Source organism: Sapajus apella, unplaced genomic scaffold, assembly GCF_009761245.1.
Source record: "Sapajus apella isolate SASKATOON/1434 unplaced genomic scaffold, GSC_monkey_1.0 scaffold40, whole genome shotgun sequence".
NCBI lineage: Eukaryota > Metazoa > Chordata > Mammalia > Primates > Cebidae > Sapajus > Sapajus apella.
The window spans coordinates 244,072-260,951 of NW_022436980.1; the positions used below are offsets into that span (position 1 = coordinate 244,072).

Below are 16,880 nucleotides of genomic sequence, written 5' to 3' on the forward strand. Positions count from 1 at the left end.
TTGTGATGAGGCTGGGTGTGGTGGCTCACGCCTATAATCTCAGCATTTTGGGAGGTTGAGGTAGGTGAATTTTAGAGGTCAAGAGTTGAAAATCAGCCTGGCCAACATAGTGAAACCCTGTCTCTACTAAAAATACAAAAATTAGCCTGACATGGTGGCGCATGCCTGTAATCCCAGCTACTCTGGAGGCTGAGGCAGGAGAATCACTCGAACATGGGAAGTGGAGGTTGCAGTGAGCTGAGATTGCACCACTGCATTCCAGCCTGGGAAACAGAGTGAGTCTCTGTCTCAAAAAAGAAAAAAAATTGTGGTAATTTTTAATTTATGCTATTTCTCTGGAGATTTTTTTCCGTATCCTGATCCTGTGTTATTTTTTAAATGTCTTTGTTTTTCACCTTTCTCTGGTGCTTCCTTATTAAGTAGCTTAATAATTGACCTACTGAATTCTTTTTCTGCAAATTCAGAGATTTCTTCTTGGTTTGGCTCCATTGCTGGTGAGCTAGTATGGTCTTTTGGGAGTGTTAAGTAACCAAATCTGTCATATTACCAGAATTGTTTTTGTGGTTACTTCTCACTTGGGTAGATTATGTCAGAGGAAAGATATGGCACTCAATGGCTGTTGTTCAGATTCTTTTGTCTCACAGGATGGTGTTCTCCCCCTTCCCCTAGGGATGGGGCTTGCTAACAGCTGGAGTGCAGTGATTATTATTGCTCTTTTGGGTCTAGTCACCCAGCAGAGTTACTGGACTCCAGGCTGGTAATGAGAAATATCTGCAAAGAGTCCTGTGATGTGATATGTCTTCAGGTATCTCACCTGTGAATACCAGCACCCACTCTGGTGGAAGTAGCAGGGGTGTGAAGTGAACTCTGTGAGGGTCCTTGGTTGTAGTTTTGTTTGGTTCTGTGCTTTCTCAAATACTGGTTATGCTACCAGTGAAGTTGTCACATGGACAGACTCAGGACCTCGGATTAGCCAGGATGTTACACGTAGTGGAATTAGCTATTGTTTCTGCTTTCTTGGCGTGGGGTTATTCTATTATGGTTGCTGTAATGGCTTGAGATGGTTGGCCTCCAGCCAGAAGGAAGGTGTTTCAAGAAAGCATCAGTTGTGGTAGTATGGGGGGAATACAAGCTTGCCCTAAGGTCACCTGGATAAGTATTCAGGTTTCTCAGGTGATGAGCAGAGACACAGAGCTCCCAAGACATTGTCTTTTCCCTTTGACTACCAGCATGGGTAGAGAAAAGCCAACAGGTTGGGGCAGGGTTAGGTATGTCTGAGCTTAGACTTTCCTTGGGTGGGGTTTGCTATGGCCACTGTAAGAAATAGGAGTGTGGTTCTCAGGCCAATGGAGTTATATTCTTGGGGGATTATGGCTGCCTCTGCTGTGTCATACAGGTCACCAGAGAAGTAGGGGAAAGCCAGTAATGACAGGCTTCACCAAACTCCCACACAGACAGCAAGGCCAGTCTCACTCCCACTGTGTTCCACCAACAGCACCTATTTTATATACAGGCAGTTGGTGAGCAGCGCTGAGATCTTGCCTCAGGCCACAAGCCTTACTGCTGAGAAAGCAAGCAGAGCTTTCAGGCCTCACCACTCCGTTTGCCGTGGCTTCTGTGCTTGTATCTGCACTTCCCATTCACTTCCCTTCCCAGATTCTGCCCAGAAAAATTCACACTTGGTCAAAATTATTACAAAGTTCAGCTGGAATTTTCTTCTCCCTGTGGTCCTTCCCCAATTCCACTGGCTGTACTCCCCAAGGACCCCTGTGAGATAGTCAGAAATGGCTTCCCTGGGGACCAGGAATGCCTAAAGGGCTCTTCTGCTGCTTCTACTACTTTTACATTTTGCTCATCTCTCTAAATTCATTTCAGTTCTAGGGAAGGTTAAAAATCTTCTCTTGTAATCTGGATTTTCAGGTTCCCCAGTGAGGATGTGTGTTTGGAAATGGACTTTACCAATTCACACTTTGGGCACTTACAGTTTTTTGGCTGGCTGACAGAGTTTGCAGCAGCAAGCTGCTTCTTTCATAGAGTCTGTAAATTCTTTTAGTTTTCCTGGTATGTACCTGTGGTAGTTCTCAGAGCAAAAGCTCATGGTGTGAATCTCCATAGGCCGTTTCATCCATCTGAGTAAGGGTTGCAAGTTAGTCTTGCCTCCTATCAGCCATTTTTTTAACTTCTGTTTTAGCTTTTGACTATTATGAATAAAGCTTCTGTGAATATCTGTGTATAAACATATGCTCTCATTTATCTAGGGTGAATAACTGGGAGCAAAATGACTAGGTCATGTGGCAAGTGTATGTTTAATTCTTTAAGAATCTGTCAAATGACTACAGCACTGTACATTCCTAGAGTAGTGTGGGAAAGTTCTAGTTCTTCTACATTCTTTCCAACACTTGGTATGATTAATCTTTTTAATTTCAGCCATTCTAATATATGTATCATCATATCTCCTTGTAGTTTTAATTTGCATTTCCTTAATTTTATGTAGTGTTGAGTATCTTTTTATGTGTTTATTAATCATCTGTATGGCATCTTTAGTAAACTATATGTTTTGCCAATTTATTATTGGGTTTTTTTTTATTATTGAGTTTTTAGAATTTTTATATATTCTAGATCTAAGTTCTTTATGAGATATATGCTTTGCAAATATTTTCTTCTACTCTGTGGATTATATTTGTATTCTCATGAGTGACTTTCAAGGATCAGAAATTTTTACTTTTAAGTGAGTTTGCTGTGTCCATATGTTCTTTTATGGGATATCTTCTTGGTTTCTTATCTAAGAGATCTTTGTCTAACCTAATATGAAAAAAATCCTCATTCCTTTTCAGATTTATAGTTTTAGATTTTAAATTTAGGTTCATGATCAATTGAGAGTTAATTTAGAAAAATTTGGTATAAAGGATGGATCAAAAAATTTTTTACAGAAGAATATCCAATTGTTTAAGCACAATTTTAGAAAAAATAATTCTTTCTTCAGTGAATTGCCTTTGCACCTTTGTTAAAAATCAGTTGCCCATATATGTGTGGGTCTATTTCTAGAGTATTGATTTCCATTGATCTATTTATCTTTCTACCAATACTAAACTGTCTTAATAATTCTAGTTTTTAAATAAGTCTTAAAATCAGGTAGTGATTCTTTTTTTAAAAAAATTTATTTTAGGTTTAGTGGAACATGTGCAAGATTGTTACATAGGTAAACTGCATGTTGTGGGAGTTTGGTGTACAGATTATTTAGTCACCAAATAATAAGTATAGTACCTGATAGGTATTTTTTAAATCCTCTCCCTGCTTTCACACTCCACCCTCAAGTAGGCCCCAGTGTCTATTGTTCACTTTTTTATGTCCATGTGACATAGGACCTGGCAAAGATTTCATGATGAAGATGCCAAAAGCAGTTACAACAAAAACAAAAATTGACAAATGGGACCTAATCAAACTAAAGAGCTTATGCACAGCTATAGAAATTATCAACAGAGTATACAAACAACCTTCAGGATGGGAGAAAATATTTTCAAATTATGCATCCAAGGTTTAATACTCAGAATCTATAAGTAATTTAAACAAATTTGTAACCAAAAAACAATCAATCCCATTAAAAAGTGGGCAAAGGACATGAATAGATACCTTTCTAAAGAAGACATACATGCAGCCAACAAGCATATGAAAAAATGCTCAAGATCTCCAATCATTAGAGAAATGCAAATCAAAACCACAATGAGATACCATCTCATACCAGTCAGAATGTCCATTATTACAAAGTCAAAAAATAACAGATGTTGGAGAGACTGTGGAGAAAAGAGAATGCTTATATACTGTTGGTAAGAGTGTATATTAGTTCAGCCATTGTGGAAATAGTGTGGTGATTTATCGAAGAACTTAAAACAGATTTATCATTTAACCCAGCAATCCCACTATTGTGTATATATCCAAAGAAATATAATTTGTGGTTTACCATAAAAACAATGCATGCGTATGTTTACTGCAGCACTATTCACAATAGTGAAAACACAGAATCAACCTAAAAGCCCATCAAAAGTAGACTGGATAAAGAAAATGTAGTACATATACACCATGGAACACTACACAGACATAAAAAAGAATGAAATTAATTCATTTACAGTAACATGGATAGAGTTGGAGGCTATTATTATCAGCTAACTAAGGCAAGAACAGACTCTTCTTTTAAAAGCTGTTTTGGCTACTCTAAATCCTTTGAACTTCTGTATGAACTTCAGAATCAGTTTGTTAGTTCCTACAAGAACATCTGCTGGATTTTTACAGGAGTCTGGCATTAAAACTACAAATCGATTTGGAATGAACTGGCATCTTAATAAAATTGAGTTTTGTGAGACATAAACTTATTATAACTACTTAAGTCTTCCCAACTTTTCTCAGCAATGTTTTCTGGTTTTCCATGTGTACGTCTTTCATATCTGCTGTCTCATTTATGGCTAAGTACTTCTTATTTTTGATGCTATTGTAAATGGTATTTTTAAATTTCAATTTCAGATTGTTATATGCATATAGAAATACAATGGAGTTTTGTATGTTAACTTTCTATCCTGCACATTGTTAAACACACATTTTTAGTTCTAGTAGCTGTTTTTGACAGATTTCATTAAGTTTTCTTCAGAGACAATCATGTTTTCCATGAATAAAGACTATTTACCTTCTTCTTCCTTTCCAATCTAGATAATTTTTATTTTTCTTACTTGACAATACTGTCTAGAATTTCTAATACAATATTAAACAGAAGTGGATGTGGGGTATAAATTTTTTCTAGCCGGGTAAGTGGGAATGGCACTATATCCTTTATTTGAGTGTTGGGCACTGTTTCCTTTAATTCTTTCAGATGGTTCTTTACCTGTTCCTGGGTAGCTGCATCATATGTATACGTTGATCAGCATTTTACTGTAGGAGGAAACACTGTAGAACTCTGAAATTCTTTTGTAAGCTGTAGATGCTTTGGTTTCTCTGGTTTCTCATCTTCATCTCCCAGCTTAAAAAGCTGAGTGGTTTCTTCCTGGCCTTCCCCTCCTTTTGCTACAGTCTAGAAATTCTCTTAGGATAGTAAATAGGTATGATTGTTAGGTTTCCCATCTGTCCCATCACTTTTTTTTCATTGTTTGATGTCCTGTGTCTTAAAAACATCGTTTTTATTTATTTTGTCTATTTTGAGGGGTGTGTGTGTGGTTTTCAGGCAGGAGGTTAAATCTGGTACCTGTTACTCTATCCTTTTATCTTGGTTGGTAGTGAGAATCCAAAGCTTTGACTATTGCTTTCTTATCTTGCAAAACTTCACTTAAATGTTTCCATGTTGGATAGGCCTTTTCTCTAACAACACTTTAAAAATAGGTCCACCTTATCTCATTTTTCTCTATCATAGCATTGCCACTTTTTCAATTATCTATAAATGTACTTATCTGTATATTATCTGTTATAAATGAAATGAAAAGACCATAATTGTTTCACTCATGGTGTTTCACTAGGCAAATGTACTTAATGCCTAGAGAAATGTTTGACACAAGAGATGCTCAATAAAATATTCTTTGAATGGATTTTTTCCCATTTATTGTTTACCATAATTTTTGCTGATTTTTGTTTCTAGAAGCATCCCTTCTTTATTATTATTATTTGGTTTACTTCTCCATCTTGACTTTCTGTTCATTTTAAAATACTTATTTGCTTTTCTTGGCTAGTTCTCTTATCATCCCCTTTTCTTTTATTTCTTCTTTATTTTTCAGGTGTTTTTAGGATCTGTTATCATCCCCTATCCTTTGAAAAGAAAGGGAACATAGGCCTGAGACTCTCCAGAGTATCCTTTGTTGCATAACTAAAAGTTGATATACAAACAAGTCTTTCTGACAATGCTCTATATTAAGCCTACTTTTCAAACTTCCCTTGATTCATATGGCATAATATCAGTTTTTAACTAGCAAAATTTCTGTGATGATCACAAGGAGAACTGTTACTAGGCAATGAGGCAGCAGGCTGAGTTTTAGTCCTAAGTATTCCATAGATTGCTTATGATTCTGGGAGTTATTTAACCTTTCTGTGGTGTGGATTGGTTCATCTTTTGTAATAATTATAATAACTAACATTTATAGAATCACTTTTATTAACATTAACCCAGAAAAGTTCTACAACTCTCTAAGGGAGGTAGAAATTGCAATTCTTACTTTATATAGTAAGAATTAGAAGAAAGAAACTTAGAGTGATTAAATGCCTTGTTTAAGATTATAAATGTATTAAGTAGTTAATAAATGGAAAAGGTAAAACAATGTAAAACTTCTGATCAGATGTCTACTGTTCTTTTCAAAGCATTTTTCTGCTTCTAAAAATCATAATCTAAAAAATGTGAAAGTTTCTTTCAACTAAAAAACTTTATTATTCTATGATGTAAAAGTTTTGCAGGTTGGTAATTTAAAGATTTGGGGAGGTCAGCTCCTTGGAGCCCAAACTATCTCATAAGGTGACCAGTAAACGAGTCACTGATATAATTTCATTGATAGCGTGCAAAAACTGAGGTGTCTCCTGATTATAGAATAATGGTCTTGGTTTCCAATGTACCTGAAACTTTTAAAAAAGACACTTAGCGATCCAAGATTATACAGTGAAAACACTATGGTATAACTTTAGTATCAGATAGGCATAAGTTTGGGTCCTACTTATTCTGTGTGACTTTGAGAGACTCATTTCATTTTTTTCAACTTCAGTTTTCTCATGTGTAGAGAAATATACGAATATATATCAATCTGCCTGAAAGGTTATAATCACTATTAGATAATATAACAGTGAGTCAAATTGACTAGCAGAGTAGAATAGATAACCAATGGAACTGGGTTCTGTCATCCCAAATATGAACAATGCATATATGCTTTTCTGAAAGGAAACAATTAATGAAAAGGCTGAACAGTCTCTAATATAATAAAGTGAGATTATAGAAGTATATCAGACTATTTTAATCCAATAGTTAAACTTCAAGCCAAATTTTCATAAAATGTATTTTGAAAAGCAATTGTAGGATAAATATTTGAGTGATTAAAGAATCATTCCTGGCCAGGCACAGTGGCTCATGCTTGTAATCCCAGTACTTTGGGAGGCCAAGGTGGGGGGATCACTTGAGGCCAGGAGTTCAAGGCCAGCCTGGCCAACAAAGCAAAACCCTGTCTTTACTAAAAATACAAAAACAAAAAAATTAGCTGGCAATATTGATCATTCAGAGAAGACTTTTAGGAAATCTGATTTTAAATCCTTGGGCTTGTCTGATCCCCTATGGAGCCTACTGGTAGAGACATGGAGGATTTCTTTAAGTCCTTCTACACACTTGATTTTACTTCTGACTTAAAATGTTAGGTCTCTACTTAGAAACTGTGATTTCTTTTGCAAAATCCTAGTGAACCCAGTACCCAGTTCTTTTCTCACTTGTCAGATCTGAAAAGTTTCCCTGGCTGTTCATATGAGAGAAAAAAGCCTGCTGCCAAGCTCTATCCTACTGACATTATCATTTACTTACTGATCTTATGGCTTCTGCTAGATGCAGAGAACATGAAGAATTTTAGATATGGTCTTGAGAGCCTTGTCATGCATTTGGAAAGGTAGAGCATAAGTATAAAAGTAAGAGTCCATACTAATGAATTTCGGCTAAATGAATTAGGCTAAATGGTTCAGGCAAGCCTGTACTGTGTATAAGCCTGGAAGCATTTAAATAAAGGAATTGGCACAACAGGGCTCTGATGGCAGTAGGAAAGGCTTATATAGAAAGTAAACTTTTAGCAGGGCATTTCCAGAGAGGGAATGATATGAGTAAGTCATAATAGTAGCAAGATACAAAAATTTGGCTTAAGAGGAGAATAGTAGAAAATCCATTTGAAGATGTTGATAGAAATTATACTTTAGTATATCCTGAATGAAGGGATTTTTTTCAATTCCAATGGAAATATAAGGAATATAAGAAAATATATTTATTAAGATTTCTCAGAACTTTTAAAAACTTTACATCATGGCTGGTACTATAGAATCCTGATGAACTAAAAGCCTGTTTTTGCTCCTGATCCTCAGTTTCCAATTTAGTTTCTTAACATAAAAGAATTACAAGTTGATTACAGAAAAATCCGAATATATTGTAAAGCTAAAAGAAGTCTATAAAATCCACAAGGTCATGTTCCAGAAAATTTTCTATCTCTGTACACACACACACACACACACACACACACACACACACACACACGGTAGGATATGTTGCCTTCAGAAGGCTAAACTGGGATTCATAAGTCTGAATATGTGTGTTAAACCACTCTCAGACTATTTACAGAAAAGTTTTGGCTGAAACCCTTTATGTGGTGCAGAGGATGGGTGGGTGTAAAAGAATTGCATAGAGCAGGAATCAGCAAACTTTTAATGTAAAGAACTGGATAGTAAACATTTTAGGCCTTATATGTCATATAGTCTCTGTTGCAGCTACTCAACTCTGCCATTGCAGTGTGAAAGAATTTATGGACAATATGTAAATGAATGATTGTGACTGTGTTCCAATAAAACTTTATTACAGAAACTGAAATTTCATTAAATTTTCAGATATCAAGAAATATCATAGTACCAAATAAGTTTCTGTTTTAGGAGCAGCAGAAGCCAACATAGATAGCAATGTTCTCATACAAGGCAACAGGTAGAGATAGTGGGAAGGATTCCCAAAAAGGGGTGTTCTACTAGAGTAGAAAATTGGAGAATATTTAGGAGCAAAAATTACTCAACTTTTGGGCATTCCCAGGAACATTTTAAGGATTTCACAGAGACTGATTTATGTAAGCTAGGAGCATAAACCACCAAGTTTTAGATTTTGTTACTGATAAGATTCCATTCGTATATGTGAACGGGTGAGGTCTGAAGAGCTTCAGGTTACAAACAACATACATGTGTGAGTGTGTGTATATAATGTATTTTTATACAATTATAAGGCCATTTTGTATATGTTGCTAAACAGCCTGCTTTTTAACAGAATATATTAACATTTGATAAATACTTTTTTCACATCAATAAATATCTACCCATAACATCATTAGTGTCATCTGTACTTCTAGGCACACACACTCTCACTCTTTATCCTTTCTATACCAGTTTTTATAATTACTTATTATAAACATCTTCAGCTCTGTGTTTGCTACCACGGTAAATGTTGATCTTACTTGTTTGCCTTTGACCTTAATTATCCTACTTTATAATGTTTGGGTTCCTTAAATCACCATATAAACATGTGTTTGTATATATTAATAAAAACCATCAGAAATTAGGAATACTTAGTTATCTTCAAGGAATATAATTATTTAAAAGAAGCACATATTATGACCCTGGTTAGAATAGTATTATAAAATGGCCAAAGCATAAGGTTTCCAAAATAAGAAAGCATTGACTTATTACTGATACCAGTATCAGTATTAAGTTTTATTATTTACAAGGACATCATAGCTCTTCCTCCTCAAAATAAAACAGTGACTCTTAGACTAGTGGAACATGGCCTGCATGGTTTGAAATAAATACTGAAACAATGGGTATGACTGAATGGGTACAGGACAATAATGGATTGAAATAGTTCTATAATAATTTTTATTAAAATTATCAGGTGCACATCATAACAAAACAAAAATTTGCATGCATGTTGAATGTGTTTTAAGAAACACATTACTGAGCACTGATGTATGGATTTAACTCAAGCATTATGATTTAAAAATGCTATTTGCCTAACCTTTATATAACTTACTCTGATAGGAAGTACGGATCCGTTTCGTTAAATCAGGATAAAAGTTAGACAGGCCACGCATGCAAAAGTTGTCTTTGGAACATGCCAGAACACCAGCATCAGCAGCAGGCAGAAGAAAGAGAAAAAAAATCTAAAGTGAAAGGAAGTGATATCATACCAGAATCTAGAACAGCCAAGATGAAGAAATTGCAGCAAGATTAGGTAATTAAATTAGAGAGGAGATATTGATAAAATAAATCAATTAAAAAGAGGTGATAGATGAATGATGAGAATGCTGGAGTAACTTTAATATTTATTTAAAGATCTTATATCTTATTTAAATGTCTTATAAAAGTATGTGGTAAATTTTCCTTACATGTTTTTACAAAATATACTTATTTGGCTTGTAAATAATATGTATAAATTATTTCATTAATATAAAAATGAATGTCTTTAATCCTTCAACAATTAAAAAGAAAGCTAAAGATTTCAGTCTTTAATACTTCATTGTTATAATAAAGTGAGCTCTTATTGTGTCGTCTTGTACACTAAACACAAACTGAGTTAATAACTTCATCACAGCTTTTCGTGATTTTAAAGTCATCAATATTCTAAGCTCTAGTAGTAACTGTTAAGGTTTAAGAGGTTTAAATTAAATTTGATAACAATTGTATTAAATTTGTCAAAATGTATACTTTTTTTTGCACTGCTGTGTATATCCAGCAAGTAATTTAGATATTGTCATAGGATTCACAGATTTTCTGATTATATTGGTGCTTTTAGCACTGCAAACTGAACACTCGAAATATGGTTATTATGACTGAGGAACTAATTTTTAAATTATAAATAAGCTACTGCTTCCTAACACCTTTCTAGCCTAGAGTCTATCAACTTCAAACTTGTCTTTCTCAATCATGAGGGAACCTTACGTTATGCAAATGTACAATTGCTTTTATTTTGTCTTCCTTATAAACTTTGGTAGTGATAGAGGCAAAATCTCTAAAATTTAAAATTTCTAGCACTCCTAAAATATTGCTAAAAGTTGAGATCCCTCACTAAAAGCCCTTAGGTTCTGAAAGAGAAATTTTGTACCTCTCAAAAAGGTCTAAACTAGTAATTTGGAAATGATTGAGGTTTGCAAAAGAAAGGTTAACAAGGAGAGTTTCAGTATAACAAATTTCACTAGTCCAAAAAGGAAATTCATTTATTATCATATTTGGATGTTAAATTTGACATACCTGCTATTTGGAAAATAACACCTACCATCATGTACCCATTTTATTTTTATTATAAAATATTTTCCTATGGTTATATTTAGTAATGTCGTCAATATTCAATAGATTATTTTAAATAATACAAAGTAGAAATTTTATTTACTTATTTAAAAAATTTAAAAGGTAATTATTATTTTTAGAGATGAGGTCACACACTATGTTATTCAGCCTGGTCTTGTATTCCTGGCTTCAAGAAATCCTCTCACCTCGGCCTCCCAAAGTACTAGGATTACAGGCATGAGCCACCATATCTGGACTAAAGTAGAAGACTTTAAAGGATTATCTAAAATAATACAAAATATTATAGAAGCATTTTCATCTGCAACCTTTTGGCCTCATTTTTTTTTTTTTTTTTTTTTTACCAACTGGACTGTTAGTGGGCAGAAAATATACAAAACTTTGGCAGTGTTTACAAAACCAACTATTTGGATATATACTAAAATTTCGGTAAAACTTTGGATAATTGGCATATCAAAGTTTGTCATTAAATCCTAATTAAACTTAAGTTTATTTTCTTCTGTAGTTAAATACATCAATTCATGGATTCTGCCAAGAAAAATGCCACCTTTCATAGTACTTTAAAAATGTTGATGAAAAATGTTTACTGAATTGTGAAAATACCTCGAGGAAGGTCATTATCCAACAAGTAAAGGTGTCAGCCACAATATGGAATCAATTTTAAAAATTAAAAGTAGTGAATGACCTGAAATTATCTTTTTAAAGGGACTAGATAGTTTAGAAGAAAGTTAACCTGTTTAACACAACAATTGCAAGCAGTTTTTTCAATTACAGAGCCATAATTTTTGCAGCATTTTTACATTTAATGGCTTTTTATTTTCTGTTATTTCTTAGGAATTAAACCTAAGAAACGTGAGATGCTTCCTAACTTCAACAGCAAATTGAAGTTTAAACATACACTTCCCTAACACTTTCAAAGATTCTCACAATGTTTCTGCCCAATTTATTTTACTAACATGGTTTTGTAAATTATGTTGATTTTATTTTGCCATGCATTTCAATAGCATCACAGAAGAAAGACAAGAAATCTAAAAGTAAGAACACAGATGAACAAATCAAGTTCATAACTCATCTTGTTTTATCTCCTACCTGCAATGAACTGTTTGTTTTTTCGAGGAGACCGTGGTTGTCGCTGGTATAGGTCACTTGATCTATATAAGTCAATGGTCCCCATGCTTAACAGTACTGTCTTCTGTATAAAATCCACCACAGCCAACCCATTGCAGTTTCCAAATGCAACTCTGAGAGAGAGAAAAAAATGCAACTAGAATGTATCACAACAAGCATGATTATTTTTATCTTTAAATCAAAAATAGGATTATCGGAAAGTAATGATTTAGGGTTGGGGAAGTTCGGCAGTGATTTTTGTGAAGTCAAGGAGGATACTTTGGCTTTACGATGGATAAACTGTCTTTATATAATAGCCATCCAATTTACTGCAAAAAAAGGATGATTGGCAATTATATTTTGCTAGGAGTTTTATCACATAAGTCATGATTACCTGATCTGCTCTTTAACTAGACCTTATATTTTTACAGAAGAAATCACACAAAACCTTTTTGCTATGCAAGGGGAAGATAGGTCAAGAAATGTCACTAGCTACAAATGTTTATTATGTAATTAGATGGCTTTTTCAAATAAAATTATAATTACTAGACTCCATATTAACTATCTTCTGGAAAAAGAATAAAAATTAAATTCATATATCAAAGGCATTGACACTATATTAGAAATGAGAAGATACAAAAAATTGTTTCTTACTTCTGTGCTCTTTATTTTGTGCTCCTTTCAAAAGATAAAGACCATTTAATTAATTTCTTAACTAAATCTCCTGAGAAATTTTAAAAAGACCGTTCTTCCAATGGGCATTTTGATTGCCTTAACAATTAGGCATTCATTAACTCTCATTTTTCTCCATTTACAACATGCCCTCCAGCTGAACAATTCTATTTGTACATTTTACTTCATAAACTAAATAAACACTAGTTATATGAAAGTTGTTTTGCTTGTTTTATATATGTTCCAGGTTGTATTATTATTTAGATTGAATCTTGTTTACAAACCATCTGATTACTCTTAAAATGATACTTACCACTCCACCACACAAGTTAAAACACAACAACAACACTTCTACTCATACTAGGTGTTTTGCTAATACACATAGAGCTCTACAAACTTTGGAAACTGGAAAAAAAAAGTATTGTTATACTGGTCAGATCTGGGTTTAATTCTTATTTCTATCACTTACAGGATATGTGACTTTGAAAAAAATTAATGAATCTTACTTGGTCTTAGCTTCTTTACAGTGATAATTACACTTCTACATTTATCTAGTTCACAGAGCTTTTATGAGTATCAAGTCAGAAAATTATTTTTAAAGTACATTGAAATTTTTCCATGCAAAAAATTGATCTTATTATTTTAAGTAAATGCAATATTATACATTAACAGTTATAACAAGTTAGTATCTTTAAGCTTTCTATGTTAAAATATAGCAAATTATTTCTGCTTATAGACATGATAGAGTTTCTAAATGCAATAATGAGTAAAAAAAGTAGGCAACTAGGATGCATGACATTCTATGTGCCATAAATAATTATTTTTGTCTTGAAATTAAAAATAAGAATGCTGAGAAGTTATAGCTTAGGGCTGGGGAAGTATGGCAGTAGTTGTCAGAAAGTCAGTAAAGAGACTAGATTTAATCTCCTATTTTGAATTACTAGAAAACTGGACAAAACATATTAAACAACAATTTTCATATTGGTTAACGGAAAACAGAATAAGAGGAGAGAAGGATAACAACCAAGATAATACATTTCATAAATGTTCTGTGTTAGTGACTGGAGATAGTTCCCACGCTTGGGCACAGGAAACTAAAACACAAAGAGAGACTGATGGTCTCATTTAGTTGAGGAGGCAGAGATCAGAGACTGAGGCTGAAAAAACAGCTAGATCTAATAAGGCATAATAAGCTGCACAGAAAGAGAATACAAGAGATTTGCAGAAAGATGTCCCTGAGACTTTGTCTATGTACTAATCTGTGCATCCATGTGAAGAAGCTACTCATGGCCAATAAAAGAGCCATCAAAAAGATAAGGGAGAATAATTCCCAGGGCATACACAAGGCTAAGAATATTTTATGTTACTACCAATGAGGTGGCAGAGATCTCCTAATACATGGAACAGCAGATAGAGGAGTGTCACTTAAGTACCAAGACAATAGCTACAGATTCCAAGTAATTTAATTTCATTCCAGGAAAAAAACTGGCAACAAAAAAAAAATCACCAAAAATGTAAAATTCACAATATCCAGTATATAAAAAGTAGCAGGCCTATAAAGAATCAGTAAAATATGATAACCAGAGGAAAAAATAACTCAATAGAAACATGTCCAGAAATAGATGATAAATTAGCAGACAAAAATATTGAAAATGTGTTTAAAAGCATATTACAGATAATCAAGAAGGTTGAGAAAAACATTAATATGACAAAGTAAGAAATGAAAGACATAAAAAAGCCTCAAATGAAATTTCTAGAGACATAAATGTATATGAAATTTAAAAATTATCTGCACATCAGACATTATAGTAGAAAAGAATAGTGAATGCTATTCTCTGAATGTTTGTGCCTTCCCAAAATTAATATGTTAAAACCTAAACCCCAAGGTGATTGTATTAAGAGGTGGGAACTTTGGAAGGTAACTAGATCATGAGAATGGAGCTCTCATGAATGAAATCAGAACCCTTATAAAAGAGGCCCCAGAGAGCTGCCTCACCACTTCCATTACGTGATGATGAATTTAGAAGGTACTGTCTACAAGGAACAGGTTCTCACCAGACATCAAATCTACTGGTGCCTTGATATTAGACTTTTCAGCCTTCAGAATTGTGAAAAATAAATTTCTGTTGTTTACAAGTTACCCAATTTATAGTATTTTTGTTTAAAGCATCCCAGACTAAGAGAGTGAACTTGAAGAAATGATAGAAATTAGTAAAATAAAATGAAATTTTAAAATTTTAAAAAATAAAATTCCATAATTGAAGTTTCAGAAAAGAAAAACAACAGAAAACATATTTGAAAAAAGGATAGCCAATTTAGTCAAATGATAGACAAAATTTGAAGGCAGTAACAAACCTGCAGATAATAGAAATTTAAAGATCCCAAGCAGAATAAGAATGAAGAAAAATAAAAAGTCATCATAATCAGATTGCTGAAAACAACTAATAATAAAGAGAAAATGTTAAAAACTGGCAGAGGAAAAAAATATTTCTTACATTGTAAAAATCAAAAAAAAGTAAAATGAAATCATTTAAAAAAATTAAATGAAGCTATACAAACTAAAAGATAATGGAGTGGCATCTTTACAGTAAGAAATAAAAATAATGTCAAACTAAAATTCTATGCCCAGCAAATACATCTTTCAAAGGGTAGAAAAAATTTTTGCAAAAAAAGAAAAGCTGATGGAATTCTTCACTCACATAAATGCATTACATAAATAATAAGGAAAGTCTCAGAAAAAAATGATTAGAGATGGAAATATAGGATCTCTACTATATAATGAAGAACACCAAAAATGTTAAATATGAAAATTAATATTAAAGACTTTTCTCATTTTTTTAAAGGATAATTTACTAAGGCAAAATTAGTAACAATGTATTGTGGGGTTTATAACACATAGAAGTAAATTTATGAAAATAGTGCAAAATACAGGAAGATAAGTAGAAGTATGCTGTTGTAAAGTTATTAAAATATATGAAAGGTGGTATAATTCCATTTGTTTATCTACTTATTTGATAACTCAAACAGATATAGTGTAAGGCTGAGAGCAAACAAAAAAACAAAAACTAAAAGAAGTATATCTCAATAAATAAAGAAGATAAAATAGAATCATTAAAAGATACACAATCTTTCCCTGAAAAGAAGGTAGAGAAAAAGCAGCAAAAAAACAAAAACAAGCAGGACGGTGGCCATGGAAGTCGGAATCCACTAAGGAGTGTGTAACAACTCACCTGCCGAATCAACTAGCCCTGAAAATGGATGGCGCTGGAGCATCGGGCCCATACCCGGCCATCGCCGGCAGTCGACAGCGGACGGGAATGGCAGTGCGGGTAGCGGTGGGGTTCCTCCCGTCCCCACCCCGCCCTGCCAGAGCCCCGGTATCTCAAAATAATAAAAGCTATTTATGACAAACCAACAGCCAATATCATACTGAATGGGCAAAAACTGGACGCATTCCCCTTGAAATGTGGCACTAGACAAGGATGCCCTCTCTCACCACTCCTATTCAATATAGTATTAGAAGTTCTAGCCAGAGCAATCAGGCAAGAAAAAGAAATAAAGGGTATTCAAATAGGAAAGGAGGAAGTCAAGTTGTCTCTATTTGCAGGTGACATGATTGTATATCTAGAAGACCCCATCGTCTCAGCCCCAAATCTCCTGAAACTGACAAACAACTTCAGCAAAGTCTCAGGATACAAAATCAATGTGCAAAAATCACATGCATTCCTATACACCAATAACAGACTTAAAGAGAGCCAAATCAAGAACAAACTTCCATTCACAATTGCCACAAAGAGAATAAAATACCTAGGAATACAACTAACAAGGAATGTAAAGGACCTCTTCAAGGAGAACTACAAGCCACTGCTCAACGAAATAAGAGAGGACACAAACAGATAGAGAAACATTCCATGTTCATGGTTAGGAAGAATCAATATCGTGAAAATGGCCATACTGCCCAAAGTAATTTACAGATTCAATGCTATCCCCATCAAGCTACCAACGCCCTTCTTCACAGAACTGGAAAAAACCACCTTAAACTTCATATGGAACCAAAAGAGAGCCCG

The 16,880-nt window shown here is 33.8% G+C and overlaps 1 protein-coding gene across 9 annotated transcripts in view; it reads right to left on the reverse strand.

Annotated features, from left to right (window-relative positions):
* The window catches only part of STXBP5L (syntaxin binding protein 5 like), a 421,768-nt gene that overhangs the window by 114,091 nt on the left and 290,797 nt on the right, over positions 1-16,880 (reverse strand). For 7 of the 9 annotated variants that reach the window (XM_032298936.1, XM_032298937.1, XM_032298935.1 and 4 more), the window contains 2 exons: positions 12,124-12,275; positions 9,764-9,835 (listed from right to left, as the gene is read on the reverse strand). In XM_032298936.1, the coding sequence (XP_032154827.1) occupies positions 9,764-9,835; positions 12,124-12,275 (224 nt within the window). The remainder of the gene's footprint in view (positions 1-9,763; positions 9,836-12,123; positions 12,276-16,880) is intronic. The other 2 variants (XM_032298941.1, XM_032298934.1) reach the window with 1 other exon arrangement.